Source organism: Tenrec ecaudatus, chromosome 13 (genome assembly GCF_050624435.1).
Source record: "Tenrec ecaudatus isolate mTenEca1 chromosome 13, mTenEca1.hap1, whole genome shotgun sequence".
NCBI lineage: Eukaryota > Metazoa > Chordata > Mammalia > Afrosoricida > Tenrecidae > Tenrec > Tenrec ecaudatus.
Window position 1 is genome coordinate 76,926,930 of NC_134542.1, and position 17,231 is coordinate 76,944,160.

A 17,231-nucleotide genomic window follows, 5' to 3' on the forward strand; every position below is an offset into this window, starting at 1 on the left:
TTTCTTTTCCTTGTTACTCATATGAGAACGTGAATAATCATTTTATGTCAGATATACTTTTATTTTACGTCTGGAGCTTCTGTAGACTCTCCGCAGAAAATCCGAACTCATCTCTCAGGCCACTTAAGAAGTGGGGCAGTTCACCTCTAATAGCGTTTTTAACCCTCCAGAGCAATACTAAGGAGTGTATTGTTCTTAGCATGCCCAGAAGGCCCCAGCTCATAAGACACAAAATCCTGCTTGGTCCGACAACAAGCAGCCTCAGAATTGCTCCTGTGTTTGTGCCCATTGTGCAGCCGCGTGACTCAGTCCATCTCACGGGGGAGGGTTTTCCTCTCTTGTTGACCTTCTACTTTTCCAAGCACGATGTCTTTCTCCAGGAAGGATCCTTCCTACCAACATGCCCAAAGTCTCACCATCCTTGCTTCATCTTCCTGATCCATTGTCCAGCTTTTGCATGCATAGGAAGTGATTGAAAAGGCCATGTATATACGATATCATGAATTTGCTCTCCCTCTGGTGCCCAGATCGGTATCCCCTTACACACAGAGCCAAAACATATCTATGATTAGCAACAGCTACAAATCAAATGCTCTAAGACCAAGCCAAAACCTACTACCATCAGGTCAATGCCAACTCATAGCAACCTTCTATAGAGTTTCCAAATCTGTACGTCTTGATGGCAGGGGACACCCACATCTTTCTCCTTTGTAGGGAATGGAGGCTTTGAACTGCTGACCTTGCAATCAGCAGTGCGATGCCTAACACACACCACTACCAGGGCTCCTTAAATATTCACTCCACTATTTAAACTATAGTGGGCCAGCTCTAAATATTCATCCCTGTAATTACCCACATACTCTTTGGATACTAAGAAAATGGAGGCGTGGACAGGTTCTCCAAGAAAAGGACTTCACACCCGAGTCTAACTACCCAGCATCTTCTCTAAATGTATCTGCTGTAGTTATAAACTGTTCTTAACAGCACATAGCCAGTAACATACAAGGGGGGCCAGAGCTCTATAACAAAGAAATTGCTTTCCGTTCCCTTGCCTGGGTAGCTAAGGAAGGAAGAGAAGCCTGGTGTCGGAACGTGCCGATTGTTGAAGGTGCGAACGGTAAAGGGCGAGGAACTGGTCAGGTGAAGGTATCGTGGAGGTGACCGCATGACATAGATGATGGCCCCAATCGAGAAAAGGGAAGGAAGGGAAGCCACGCTTGCACCTGCTGAGAAAAGGAGGTGGTGAATAGCTTTTGTATCCCATCATTCCTAAAAGTAATGCGCAGACTTAAAACCATGCCATTGGTTTATTTCCTGTCAGCTTGACCAGTCTTTGTACAAAGAATTGGGGTCTGTCAATCTGGTTTCTTTCTAACCATTTCATTGGGAGTTAAGACCGATATCATTCCATAGTTCAATCACATTGAGCAACGTTAGGATTATTTTTCCCATGAGTTTTTTTCCAGGTTATTATACTTTGCCTATATATTGTGACAGGCAATTCTTTGAGCTACTGAGAAAGAAACCATCTACTCAACCTCTGAAGCAAACTTAGAGGAATTAAGGAGCCAAGGTTTTTTTCACATCTAAATTATATAAAGGTTTCAATAATGTGTTGAAGTAGATATTCATTGATTATCTACTAAGATGCTTTGATGACTCATGGCACTGAGCTGCTAAGGACAAAACTGGCAATTCACACTCACTGTTCACTGCATGGGAGGAAGATGAGACTGTCTACTCTGATCAAGATTTACAGCCTTGAAAACCCACAAGGGCAGTTGTATTCTGTCCTATAGTGTTGCTACCCATGAAAATCGATTCAATGGCAGTGAGTGACTACGGACAAAAATGTGGGCTTGCCTTTGTGTCAGAGGAGTGGTAGAAGCAGAGGAATAATTCAAAGGCAATTCAGTTTAGGATCATTAACCCACAGTCAATATGTATCTTCTAGAATTTCTATTGGAGAGATTCCCAGAAAACACAAATCTGTCTTTTTTGTTAACTTCAGTTTCTCCTCTTAAATAATATATATCGTTGTAAAGCTATCAAACAGTTTGTAAAAATTTTGATAGTTACTTTAGATCTTTCCATCCCAAGGTAACTCCAAGTGATATTTCGGTAACTTATTATAGATATTTCATAATTTATTATAGCCTGAAAAAAGTCTTTTCCAATGGGGGCCATCTTCTCTGGTGGGGCACATGTCAGACATGCATATACCCAATTTCATGTAAATTAAATAATAATGTAAATACTGCTTTTAATGAGAGACACATTTTAGTGAAAACTTTATAAAAATTAATTTTATATTTTAGATTACTTCTCTATTCTTTCTCTTCCCAACCACATTAGCCCTTTACCAACAGCCATATGAACCACTCATAAACGTCCACATGTTTTCCTCTGCTAGGATAAACAGATGTGCAAATGTACATATATACAGCCTCATATATACAGCCTCACACATTTCAATAACTGCTCTATTTATTAAAAATCATATGAAATTGTATACATTTAATGTTACTCACATAATGTGAAAATATTCCCAAGTCTGCTGATATAACTAATTGATACATTTTAATGCCATATAAAATTCTATAGTAATATGTTTTATATACTAGAAGTATGAAATATCTAAGAGTATATAACTTACAGACTATATGATTTACTAATAAACAATTTTCTTTTTCCTGGGCATTCCTTTTACTTCTAATTTTATCCCACTTCAAAGGGTACTTCAATAAAAACCCTGACATATAATCTTCATATTATGACGTTTAAAGTAGATTGTTAGGGAAGAGATTCTTGAGGTAAAGGTGACTCTTGTGTTCTTTAATTTCATGGATATTGTGAGGTTACATTCCATAAATATTCTAACAGTTTACATTTCTACCAACAATGCTAGTGCTTTTCCCTCCCATTTACTAGGATTGTTGTTAGTTTCACCAGCCTAGTGACTGTGTGAGTAAGAACAACCGTTCCATATTCATGCGAACATATCTCTGTGCAACATGTTGAAAAGCCATATTTATAAGTCAATCAGGGTTTTCTCCTATAAATTACCTATTTACAGCATTTTTTTCTTAATGGGTTATCTTTTTCTAACATAGTTTTTAAACTTTGTAAACTGTAACATTAATGCTTTATCTGTATTGAAATTTGTCCCTAAGTTGTGTGTGTGTGTATGATTTTGTTTTTCCCAATATTTTGGTTTTATTTAAAGCATCTTTTGGATACATAAATTTAGTTTAGTTTTTATTTTGCCTATTGTTAATTTGCTTCTTAGAGTTCATAAGACCTGTGCTTTTTTCAAAATATTCCATGTAACTCTCGAGGTTATAAAAATAGTTCCAGATAATTTTGTATAAATAGTTACACTATTATAAAGAAAACTTAATAATCTGTTTGTAAATTTATTTAGTAAAAGGCTTTCTTCCTCATAACTGGACAGTAGTACTCACTGAATTAATTATTTAAATCTATTAAATTAAAATGCTACCTTAGTATTATGTAACTAGGACACATAAATTTATCCATTTCTATAGGAATATACTAGTGGTTAGTGTTTAGTGGCTCTGTATTATGCCTTTATACCTGAGAAGCTACATCATCCCTTGATATATTTTCTTTCTTGACCACTTAAGATTATTCATTCTTTCATATAAAATATTTGACTTTTTTCATTTATCAAAACCCTCAATGCTGTGAGATAAATAAGAGATCAAACTGTTCAATCAGACTCACGGGAATCAGAAAATGTAAAATATTAAGATTTACTAATATTTCAGCAAAGCATTGGGGAGCATCCCTCAAGATTAATTAGTTCAAAGTTGGTTAAGTCTCCGAAAATAACATCTTATTCAGTAAGATTTTATCATTTCTTCTTAGAAATTCTGCCGCTGTTAATTTTATTCTTAGTCTGTGTATAATTTAGTAATTCTGACAAGCCTTACATTTATACCTGCTTATACAGAATAGGAAGGAGCCCTGGTAGCATAGTAGGCTGGACGGCTAACCTCAGGGTCAGCAGATCGAACCCACCAAGCAAAGTGCAGATCAAAGAGGAGGCTTTCCACTCCCATAGTTACAGTTTGGAAAACGACAGTTCTACCCTGTCCTTCAGGGTTGCAGCCAACTAGATGGCAGTGAGTTTGCTTTGGGGAATTTTTTTTTCTAAGGGTGAAGGGAAGGTGGGGTAGCAAGGACAATGAAAAGGTGGGTGAAGGGAGATGTCGGACAGTGTAAGACGTGACAAAACAATAATACTTTATAAATTGTCAAGGGTTCATGAGGAAAGGGGGAGCAGGGAGGGAGGGGGAAAATGAGGAGCTGATACCAAGGGCTCAAGTAGAAAGCAAATGTTTTGAGAATGATGATGGTAACAAATGTACAAATGTGCTTGACACAATGGATGGGTCGATGGATTGTGATAAGAGTTGTACGAGCCCCCAATAAAATGATTTTTAACAAAAGAAATAAAGTATGAAAGGAGCCTTAATTGCTAGTGGATTACTGGTTGGCCTGTTAATCACAAGGTTGGCGATTTAATTCCACCAGTGACGTGGTGGCAGCCAGATCAGGTTTTCTGTCCCTGTGAAGATTTACAACCTGAAAAAAGCAAAAGGGCAATTCTCTATCTGATAGGGTCATTACAAATCAGAATCCACTGGATGGGCAGTGGAATCGATATTATGAATTAAAACTGTTTATGTTATTTCTCCCTCAGCCATAGACCTTAACAAATCCTCTGCCTTATTCTGATAGAATGTTTACTTTGGTCATATTCAATTCAGTAGGGTTCGGTTTCGCGAGATCTCCCATGGGCATTCTAGGTACACATGTATATCAGCAGCAAAATGAAGTCGGTCCACTCTCTTCGTGATATCAATGGTTTTGAATGGTGGTACCCTTTGGATAAAGCTTTTTCTGTGACCCCTGGGATTTTAATATGAAGTATCCTCCTTTTCTCACTCTCTAAATTGTTTCTTCTTGGAGCCAAAGCTTATCATAGAATATGGCTCCTAATTAACAAGCATTTCTGATTTTGTGATCATGTTCCCTTGTTTCTTTTCATATTTGTTTTATACTATAATCAGAGTATGCTACTTATGAAATCTCTACGTTTCAAACGTTTAAGGATCCAGACCTTACTCAACAATAATTTGTGGCTACCTTTGTTTAAGTCACTTACTTTTATAAAAATTTTATGAAGATTTTAACTTTATTTTTTTAAGGGGGAAATGCCTCTTTTCTCGCACAAAATTTCAAGCTTCTACCTAATATGTGATGACTGCTTTAATTCCGATAACAAGTACCACTGACCTAACTAGGTTTAGGAAGTCTTACTCAATGATGATATATAGGCTATATGGATTTAACATTGCCTGGAGCACTTAAAATACTCTATCACAGTCATGGAATCCTGGGAGCTTGATGGTTGCAAGTTGGGCTGCTAACCTCAAGATCAGCGGTTCAAAAACTACCTGCCACTCATGGAAGAAAGATGAGGCTCTCTACTATTATAAAGAGTTAAAGTCTCAGAAGTCCTTTGGGGTAGTTCTCCCCTGTCCTATAGGACCACTCTTAATCAAAATTGACTCAATGGCAGTGAATGGGTGATGCCAATCAAGACAGTTAATAATAGAGTAATCTGTGAGATAGAGAAGAACTACTACTATTTGGGGAATGGCTTCTCTTGCAGCACTTCAGAGAATTGCTGATACAGTTGTCACTTTCTCTAGAGACAGCTGCAATGTTATTTGCCTTCAAATTTCTAACCAAAAAGAATGCCCTATCTCGTCAACATGAAAAGGACATTTATGCTAGATTTACATTTGAAACATATGAATGATCACCATGCTTCCTTCCTCACATAAAATGAAGACTTCAATCAAATGTCTTCTTAAAATATTATACAGGAAAAAATGTTTTGAAAACCATAAACTTGATTCAAGGGCAAGGTGGTACTTAAAATAATTTGTATATACTTCCAGCTGAAAGACACCCTTTTGCTTACGTTTTGAACAAGCTCAGGTCATGTTACAGTCAATCTGTTCAGAAAAACCATGCACAATGAGTGTAACAGACGCCACCATAGTAGCATCTTGCCCTTCACTCACTCCACACTCAAGGACTGAATTGAAGGAAAGGAGTTGAAGGTGCTAACGTTATTCCACAGGAGGAAGATCCCTCTGGGTCCCTCAGAAACCTTACTAGGTTTTAAAGCTTTCCTTGAGACCTATTTCAGGAATCCTAATATACTCGTTTAAGACAGGCTTTTGCTGAGTTGACAAGACTCTAGAGACTTAGTAATGAAGACGTGTGTATAAAAGTGATAAAACCCCTCTGTACACATCATCAACCACACTTCCATTCATCTCTGGCTCTGATTTAATTTGGATCTGATTGAACTTTGAGTATCCTTCTGAATGTAAAGTAACATCTCATAGTGAGGCTGATAACTGGGGCCTGGAGTTAGAGAGGGTGTAAAGAACGGGAGAGAGGATATGCTTTCTTTTTTTTTTTAAAGAAACCTTTCATTGTAACCCGATGGTATAGTGGGTTACCTGCTGTACTGCTAACCAAAAGGTCAGAAGTTTAAACCCACCAGCTGCCGCTATAAAAGCTTTCTGGTCTGGTGGATATACAGCCTAGGAAACCCACTGGACCAGTTGTCCTGTGTCCATCTGCTCATGAGGGGTCAGAATCCACCCACCCTCAATGACTAGTAAGCCAGTTGCCCTCTCCTTGACTTTGACTCATGTAAATACATATGTGTCAGGGTAAAACTGTGTTCCATATGGATTTTAAAGATTTTTGGAAGTAAAATCCCAGACATTTTTCACAAGGGGTTCTTGGTTAGTATCAATCAAATTAAACCCATTTATACCACCAGACATTTTTCCAACAACAGTAGTGGTAGCAAACACCCCCCCCCACACACACACACACACACACTTTTTAGTGCACTCCATGGCATCTCCATGTAACCTAAGAAGCTCAGTATGTCCCTGCTAAGCAAAGGTCAGAACTTCAACCATGGGAGTTCCATGGAAATGAGAGTCTTGGAAACGCTATGGAGTCACTCTAATCTGTCCTGTTACAGGATTGCTATGAGTCAGGATAAGCTTGATGGCAATAGGTTTTGTTTTGAGGTGTTTTTTTTTACGTCCCTCTTTGAAGCTAAGTTTTAAGAAATGGGTGAATCTAATTTGTACTTGGTGTAATACTCTATAAATCTTGGTTTGTGTGAAGTCATCTGAGAATTGTACGGAGACCACAATAGCAGACTTCAGAGAGCAGAAGTGAGACATCAGGCAGAGAGGACAAGGGACTCGTGTGTTTGTCTCCTATATTGTCGTGTGGCTCGATTTATCAAGTCAGTTACCACTTATACCAAATCTGTGTGCCACAGAATGAAACACTCACTGCCCAACCGTGTGCCATTCTCACAACTGTTTGGCTGTTTGAGCCTCCAGCTGCAGCCATGTGTCAACCCATCTCATTGAGTGCCTTCCCTGTTTGGCTGTCCCTCTGCTCTACCAAACTTGGTGTCCTTCAGGCTGTTTCCTCTTGATGACACACATAGGATGAAATCTTATCAAAAAGTATTCTGGCTGTGCATCTTCTGGATGTCAATATAATAGTTAATCTTCTTCCCAAACCCCTTATTTCAAATAACAATTTCCTCACTCATCTTCATTATTCATTGTCTGTCTATCAATCTATCTATATGATGTGAACAAAAATACATTATTTGGGTCAGGTGCACCTAATCCTCAAAGTGACAACTTTGCAATTTAACACTTTAAAGAGATGTTTTACAGCAGATTTTCCCATACATTGTTTTATTTCTGACTGCAGTTTCCATAGGTGTTGATTTCACATATTCCTTCAATTCCATCAGTACTTGGTCATATGCTAGGTTCTGGAAAGATTGAACACTGATCGATGCATTTTGCACAATAATCATGAACTCCTCCCGTCTTCTTTTTGAAGCGTCCAACATTTTGCTCATAAAACCCTTCAATGTTGCAACTCAGGCTTGAATTCTTTCCCTCGGTTCTTTCAACTTAAGAACAGCCAAGTATGTACATTCCTTTGTGTTCTAATTCCAGGCCTCTATACATTTCATTATGCTACTTTACGTTCGCTTCTCACACCACCCTTTGAAATCTGTTCAACTCTTTTACTTCATCAGTCCATGCCTTAGTATAATAATCTACATTCAATTACAAGTTTCAGAGTCTCTTCTGACATCCAGTTTGTCTTTTTCCCCCTCTCATTTTCACTAAATAAAGTGGCTTACTAAAAACAGAACAAAACTAGTATCCAATCTCAGTTAACTCCCAATCTGGCATAATCACCTGTTAAAGAATGCAATGGTTTACATAGGTAAAGCGCCTCAGTGACCTAGTTGGATGGTTCTATCCGGGGATCTGTGTCAATACACCCACTGCCATTGAGTTCATTCCTACTTACCGAACCCTTACATAGAGTTTCTCTTTATGAAAACAGACCGCCTCATCTTGCTCCAACGGAGGTGTGGGTTTGAAGCATCAACCTTATGATTAGCAGTCACACGGCCACCAGACAGCACCACCAGGGCTCCTCAGTTCAATACAGGGTACCAACAAACCCACAAATGGGAACAGCCTCCAGTCCCCAGGGGTGTTCCACTGCCATCAAGTTGATCCTGACTCAGAATGACCCTGTCTAGGATTTCCAAGGAAGTCGATTTTTATGGGAACAGAATAGTCTCGTTTTTCTCCCACCGAGCCAGGAGACCTTTCAGATACCAATTCAATACTTAGCTGAAAGCACCACTTGGCCCCAAATGTAAGGAGATATAGAGGATGAAACTGGCCAAATAGGAGGTCGATCAGTGCAATGAAGACATCTGGCCCGAGTCCCATCCTGTAGACCAAGTGTTACAGTTAGAGTTACGGTGAGAGGCTGAGGATGCGTGACCAGGAACTCGTTGCTTATTTCTTATGAACCTGAACCAGATAAGACTGAATTTTTAGGATGAAAGTTTGAGTTTCTCTAGCTGTACACATCTAGATGTGTACTTTCTGCTAATGAGAATACTCTTGGCTATTTATGACAAATGTCCATATGAAGGAGGCTTGGGGAAGTACTTTTGTTCTATGGCATTGAAACACAGATGGGTGAAGTGACTGGCCCAAGAGTCAACCTGTGGTAAATTCTTGAGGAGAACTCAGGTTGACTTTTCAGACAAAATACCCTTTTACCGTGTCTGCATATAATGGTGTACACACAAGACCAGGAAAGAGGGTCTGTTGTGAATAGGGTTTCTTTTACTTGAATCGGGTGTCCTTTAATTGAAGTTAAATATCACATTCTAACAGTAACGATCCTAGAGAAGTCGGATCCCCGTGGCTGCTGTAGTGTTTGTCGTTAGGCTTCGTGTAGTCGATTCCAACTCATCATCACTCTGTGACAGAGTAGAAGTAGCCCATAGGATGTTATAGGTTGTCATTTTTTATGGGAGCAGAATCTTCTCCCATGGAGCTGCTGGGTGAGTCCACACTGTCAGTGTACTCCTTAGCATCTGAGTGCTTAACAACTTCACCACCATGGTTTCTCTCTTTAAGGTTTAGGATGACTTAAAGTAATTACACATTAGCTTTAGGATCATTATACATGAATTCAAATATCTAATTTGCAGGTCCTCTATGGACTACATGCACTTGGCTTGCCACTACAGCCAGTTCATGGTTTTATCGACCTACATTGGATAGTCACATTAACACAAAAAGGTAGAATATAAAAAATTGCATTTTCAGGTGCTAGATAATAACCCCACCCTCCACCTTAGTACATATTGATATCTTCAGGGGGGAAATCAACATGAAAATGAAAATCTTCATAGAATTGTCAAAATGCCTAGTATTCATACAACATAGCAACAATGGGGTGTCTTGAAGAATTTATAAAGTAGTATAAACTTTCGTTCAGTTAAATTGAGTAGTGCTTGTCAAAACTATTGTTTAATCTGCTCCACAAGTTTAGAAAGAACCACAGAAAAAACTGTCCAAACGTAAGCACGCTTGGAGGCTTTATGTATGTACGCATTATAACTTCTAGCATGATGTCTGAGAACTCAGCTATCCGTTAAAAGCATGTTTGCGGTCTCCTTTTCATTCTCTATGTAATATTAATAATGTGCATACCAAATTATAAATATTCTGAGCACTGTTATATCTAAGCACACTCGCTGAGATATGACATTTACAAACATCATGGCTGTTTCAGGTTCAACATTTTTGCTAATTATACTTAATTTGTCTGTCAGAGATGACAATCCAAAGTGACACTTGAGGATCCTTCAAAAGGCTGATTGTCGTTTCAAATGTACCACCTGTCAGTAGTTATGTCTCACTGGTTGTCACGTTGCTCCCTCTGTGCATGGTATGAAGCTAACACAGCACAGGCGACGAGAAGCAGTGCGAAGCGTCACAGGCACTGCGTTTTAATGAGGCAGCGTTTGTGTTGCATCTGAAGGCCTGCAGTTAATTCAGAGAACTCTGTTTGAGTTGAACATTCTGACAGGTTTAGCAAACCTAGTGTTCATGAAGGCAGGCGAGGTAGAAGCATTGGAAGAACTCCCGTGTGACGCAATTATTGCACCTGTGGTTCTGTGAGCACGTAGAGATACTTTGTTCTGGTGGAGCCGCCCTGTGCTCTGGTAGTATGAAGCTCTTTATTGTTTTTTCCTCAGGTCCTAAAGGGTTTCCCAGAATGCTTGCAAGCTGACATTTGTCTACATCTCAACCAGACTTTGCTGCAAAACTGCAAAGCCTTTCGGGGGGCAAGTAAAGGTTGCCTTCGAGCTTTAGCAATGAAGTTCAAGACCACCCATGCGCCTCCGGGAGACACCCTGGTTCACTGTGGGGATGTCCTTACTGCACTTTACTTCTTGTCCAGGGGCTCCATTGAAATCCTCAAAGATGACATTGTGGTCGCTATTCTGGGTGAGTATTTTGGAACTGCCCGGCGACCAAATGCATTTATTAACTGGGGGAACGCATACATGATTGGAGGCTTCTGGAAAATGGCCAGGAAAGGACTGACCTATTAGGAGTACTGATGGTGTAGGAGGGTCATTCAAAAGTTTTATTTAAAATTCAATTCAAATCAAGTTAACCTTGCAGAAAATGTGTTTTCTTTACTGCTCTACTGTTTCTCTGGTGCATAAACGCTTCCATGAGGCCTCTCAGCTCTTGGCAACAACTTCGGCATTTGAAGCCAAATAGATGAAAATAGACAACATTTTCTATTTTTGTGAGAGAGGATCTTGTATTCATTCTTCATCCCTGAATACTTCGAAATAAAATGTGTCTGATTGAGGAATTCCTGCAAGCACATGCCAATGCCCTTGCATGACTTGGGCTTTTGTTTGGATAGATTTAAGCTATTTTCAAAGCCTGGTGTTCTGTCCTACCAAAAGCATCTTTTCACTCCTTACCTGGATGCTCGACCCCAGGGGTGTAGTTGTTAATAAATTAATCGGGTTGGGGTGGAAAATAAAGTCTAAGTTTAATCTGTCCCTTAAGAAACACACAAAAAATTATATTTAGGTCTCATTAATTTATAGAAACTCTTTGAAATACCAGGACCATGAAGAACAGCCAGAGAGACGGAGGTCAATTCTCCGTTCCTGCTACCTAGCCAGTAAACGATAAATCCCGGTTGCCTAGGGAGTTCCCTTGGGCGGTGGACTGCAAGGTCAACAAGTCAAACCCACCAACCGCCAGCTGCTCAGGGGGGAAAGATGGCGCTTTCTGCTCCTGCAAAGAGGCATCGCTTCAGAACCCCAAAAGGGCAGTTCTACTCTGTTCATAGGTGGCTGTGAGTTGGAATTGACTGAATGGCAGGGGTTTGGGGTTTTTTCAGCCAGTAGATCTGGACCCACATTCCCCATGGGACCAGCCATGTCCGGAGTTTGTGTACACTTGTACAATCTTGTTTTGTTTTCCTCTGTGGATTCAAGTTCCATTTAAATGGTGAGAGTATTTTAACAATTTTTCATCTAGACCCTTGATGTTTGGTTCCAAAACTGCAAATGGATGTTGCCGATTTTCATCACTGTTGTCTATAACCATAGTCTGGCACTGTTCAGGATCCAAACTCGTTAATAACAATGTCTTGGTGATTCCCTAGGCCGTTGGCTACTTCTCTGGTAAAAATGAACTTTTAAAAAAAGATGTACAATTTGGTTTCCAATCCAATAAGCACATCCGTTGAGTTTTCATTAGATTTTCTCTGGTATGCTGCAGAGAAGGAGCTTGTATCATTGCATTTCTGTTTTTCAAATCAGCCGGCACTACCTTCTGCATGGTGGTCGCAAGTCCCCCTGCTTTTTAAAATTGCCCTTTCAGGCTGCTATTGAGCTGGGTGCACCTACTGGCTCACTCCTTGCTCATTTACAGTTATGTAAGCTAATTAAAATACAAGTCCATGCCAAATTTAGTTGAGAGCCTTTTCTTTGATCATAGTATTCTGAAGTGTCAAAACTATAAGGCATTTTAGGAAATTTTCCTTTTTTACCTCTTTTTTTCTTATAAGTCAGCACTTAAAATCCTCATAATTTATCATCATTTATTTGATTTGGGGAGATTAGTAAATATTCATTCAACCTAAAGTTAATGTCTTCTTTCTCATGTCAGTTTTTATGAGTATAAAAATGACATTGGAATTCTCCTCATAAAATTATCAGTTAAAATTAAAATATTCAAGATGTTAAGTATGTATGTTCTTTAACTAATGAAAATTGTATTATTTAAAAGGCTTTAAACACAGTAGAAGGTACATGAAATTGTCGACCAAAAGCTAAAATAACAGATCCAGGGGCCAGAGATATGGGGTGTTTTCTAGGTCTGAAAAAAAAAAAACTTCATGAGAAAGCACTGATTTGCACTACCACCAAGAATCTCAAAAGGCTTACATAATCATGTAATAGATCATTATTTACTAAGCATATAGAGAATAAGTACAATTGATAATTGTCAGAAAAAAATCAAGAAATCAAAGTGACCAAAATGCACTTGGAGAAAATATTGAGAGAAGTTTAAGCACATCCGATATATCAGAACTTTGGCTCTGAAGTCAAAAAAACATGGCATCAAGTCCTAATTGTCTTTCTCACTTCACCCAGCTAAAAAGGGTGATGATAAGTTCATCTGTTCTTCTCTTTCCATATTCATAAAATATGAATAACAATGAGTAATCCTTCCATATTTGGGGGGGTGGAGGGGATTTAATGAGATAATGCACATAAGCATCAACACTGTACTTGGTGCTCTCAATAAACATTCGGTATTGTTGCTCTCATGATCATCAGTGGAGTGACCATGAAAATCAGGAGACATAAGGCCGGGCAGAGGATGGAAAGGACTCTTCATGAGTCAGACACTGAAGCAACTCCAAGGTGGGAGGGAACACAAGAGAGGTGAGCAGATGAACAAGAGCCATGTGAGAAGAAGCCATGATCATGCATGTTGAGACTGTATAGCCTTATGTGTTAAGTAATGGAAACGAGTGGACAACAACATTAATGAAAATCTACATGTTGTTAGTAAAGGGACTAAAGAGTGTTCGGATTGTACTCTTAGGCTTCGAAGGTCAGTTCATCAAGGTTGACAGTGCTCCCCCATCATCCCTTGGTGCGTTCTCAGAGATTCTGGCAAAATAGGTAGATTCTGGATCTGACTCACTGTAGCTTTTCTCATAGGCCTGCTCTCACAAAATTAGATGACCCCAACTTCAAAGTAATTTTAAGTACTCAATGGCAATACACTTGACTGGCAATGTCAGGTTCACTAGAATGAAGATATGTTTACCACACTATGGACTGAAACAAGGAAATAAATAGGGATTAAAACAGAATCACTGAAAAGAAGAGGTAACGTTCCACTCAGCAAGTAGTACGTGCTGGACAGCGAGTGCTGGAACTTTGATTCCCAACTGTCTATTAGCCATGTGGTCTTACATTTTAAATCATTGCTTCAAGGACTGGCCCTTCTTGCAGAAGAAAAATATTAATAACTTTACCCACTCCTCCTTTTTTTCTTTTAGGGAAAAATGATATATTTGGAGAAATGGTTCATCTTTATGCCAAACCTGGAAAGTCTAATGCAGATGTACGAGCTCTCACATACTGTGACTTGCATAAGATCCAGAGAGAAGACTTGTTAGAGGTTTTAGATATGTACCCTGAGTTTTCCGATCATTTTCTAACAAACCTAGAATTAACTTTCAACCTCAGGCACGAGAGCGCAAAGGTACTTGTTAACTATTTATTTGCTTGTTTATTTCTGGTGTGATATATGATTATTTGGTCATTCAAAATTTTCTGAAAGCACAATTTAAATATTGCTACAAAAATATACTGGTTTTGACTGTTGAGGGGCGAACCGTGTTAATAGTGAAATTTATAGAATATGTAGTGCTTCTTAAAGAATGCTGCCTAATTGCTTTCAAACTCATCTACTGAATACCTTTAAATAGGTCAATTAAAAGTGGCATTGTAAGAACTCCTAGATGACACTGTTGGCTGAAGGTAATGTTGGTGTCTATAAAGTGTACCAATTATTTGTACCAATTATGAGTGATTCTAGGACACTGAAAATCTCTTAAGACTTTATCATGTACTGATCGAGCTTAAGACAAACTCTTGGGTTTTATGTCCACCATATATTGGTTAGCAATGTCTTCTCAGTAATAATGGGAAATAAACTAACCTCATTCAAATTTAGGTTCATATTTAATATCTCTAAATCTCAAAAATATAAATAAATCATATTTTAAAGAAGATTCCAATTTAGTACTGCAGAATGAATAATGTATGTTCTACTAGAAATAATATTTCAAATCAATTCAGAATAGAAATGAACTTGTTCTTAATTTTGAGAGCCTCTATGCTTTCGCTCTCCTATATGGTGAAAATGGGTGGGGCTACTACTCTCATGGGAATGTATGAGGTAGACTGTATGCTAGCACCACAATTTTTCACTAGGTTGGTCTTCATCCCCTCTCCCCGCAATCCTCCAGCCACACTCTAATGCTGACTATGTTTCATTAGTGCGCAGTAGACCTTGTCAGTGTGTTTCAGTGTTAGTTAATACCCTCTCTGGAATTCAGATCCTCAAATCAACAGGTAGGTGAAAGTAGATCCCATTCTCCCTGAAGCTACTATTGTTCCCAGTTACCGTGAGTGTATTAAAAAGAAGAAGAAACTTTGAAGATAGGCAGCACGACATTTAACACCACATTTCTTTTCAAACACTGGAAAGTTGAGAATATTTGGGAAGGAAAAGGTTGATGTTATCAGTCATGAAAGGTAGATGTTATCAGCTACTTTTTAAATAAGAATTTTAATTTAGTGATTTATCAAATCCCAATTTATTGTCACCAATCTCATTCTGCTTTTGCAATGAAAAACCAGTAAACATCCTCCTCTGGTTATTTCTTTACATAAATAGTTAAGCATCACCCAAATGAACTAAAGAAGTGGCTCCATTGTTTACAGGATTAATAATATAATAATATAATACAGAATGAGCCATGTGGGGAAGAAGGAGGAACTGGAAGCAACAAATAGTAGGAGGTTCAAAGCAGAGTATTTATCTAATTAAGCCTAATATTGATTGTGAAATTTAATCTTAGCACCATTACTATGTAATTTAAACATCACAGTTTATTGGTTTACACATTTATCTCTGAGGTAATACAGATTCTGCAAAGATTTGTTTATGAATTTTTTAATTACAGGTATGTATTTTTTAACATCCACTATATATTCTGATTAGGGCATTATGTGAGTTGGCTGTTGGGCAAGCCCCACATTCCAGTGTGGGAGCTCATGTCCAGTCCCCCTCTTTGCCACTCGCCTAGAGCTGCTGATGGAGGTCAGAGCAGTGAGCACTGGCGGCCGCAGGGAGAGCATGGGAGTGAAGAGAGAAGAAGCATGCCCAGAGGGTCAGCGCTGTGCCCACCACCTGCCCACTTAACAATACCCAGAGCCATGTTGTCTGACTCACCTGCCTGGATGCCGCTCCTGGCCCAGTCCTGCCAAAGTTTGAGCCTGCAGTCTTTAGAAAAGACTAGGGGCAACTAATAAGCAGAAGGAGAGCTGTTGTTGTGGTTAGGTGCCCTTGACCCAGTTCAGCGTCCCAGCAACCTCTTGTTCACCAGAATGAAACACTGGCCCAGGCTGTTTAGGCCCATTGCTGCAGCCGTTGTGTGAGTCCTACTCCAGGGCCTTCCCCCTTCCCCCTCTCCTCTACTTCGTCCCTGTCCAGGGACTGGTCTTTCCTGACAGCGCGTGCAGAGTGTCAGCCAAAGTCTTGCCGTCCTTGCCTATAAGGACCATACTGGCTGTACTTCTTCAGGAATATATTTGGTTTTTCTTTTTGCAAACCAGGGTACTTTCAGTATTTTTGGCCACCAGTGTAGTTCAGGAACCCCGGGGCATGGTGGGCTGTGCGCTGATCTGCTAACCAAAAGATCCGCGGTTGGAACTCACCAGCCGTTCCTCAGGAGAAAGAAGAAAATGGCCAAAGAAACCTGCTACCCCCTTTAAAAACTCAATGCATACCTGCATTGGTTTGTTTTATTTTACACATTATAAAAAGTCCATTTCACATAAAGGAATAGTTTGTCTCCAAATGCTGACGGCAGCATATCAGACATTTCTGATCATGAACTATGATTTCCCCTAGGACGGGAAAACTACCAGAATTATTCTATCAGTTTATTTTTAAATTTAGAGACAAGTATTAAGTAAAGGATGCTAGCTATTTGCCAGCAATCTAATAATTAAGTCACACAGTGGTTGAAATGAAATAGTGAAGCGTTTACTAATAATACCTTCTGTGGAAATTGAGTAATCTTCCATGTCATTTTTATGTTCCATTAAAAAAGGCGGATCTCTTACTGCGCTCGCAGTCCATGAATGACTCTGATGGAGAAAACTGTAAACTAAGAAGAAGGAAATTATCATTTGAAAGTGAAGGAGAGAAAGGTAATTTTCTATTTCCAAAGTTTAACTGTAAAACACGTGGCTACTAGTTCTTTATACCTATATGCTCTTTATGCATCTGGTTTCAAGGTAAATAGTTTTAGCTTTTTCAGTAGATAGTGAAATGGTTTCCAGCTGATAGCTCTCTATGCTGTCAGTCTATCTACAAAGACATCACAGATAG

General features: G+C 39.1%; 1 protein-coding gene across 1 annotated transcript in view; it reads left to right on the forward strand.

The window, feature by feature from the left end:
- KCNH7 (potassium voltage-gated channel subfamily H member 7) overlaps window positions 1–17,231 on the forward strand; it is a 503,315-nt gene that overhangs the window by 447,750 nt on the left and 38,334 nt on the right. The window contains exons 10-12 of the mRNA XM_075529404.1: window positions 10,748–11,000; window positions 14,104–14,309; window positions 16,951–17,050. Of these exons, the coding sequence (XP_075385519.1) occupies window positions 10,748–11,000; window positions 14,104–14,309; window positions 16,951–17,050 (559 nt within the window). The remainder of the gene's footprint in view (window positions 1–10,747; window positions 11,001–14,103; window positions 14,310–16,950; window positions 17,051–17,231) is intronic.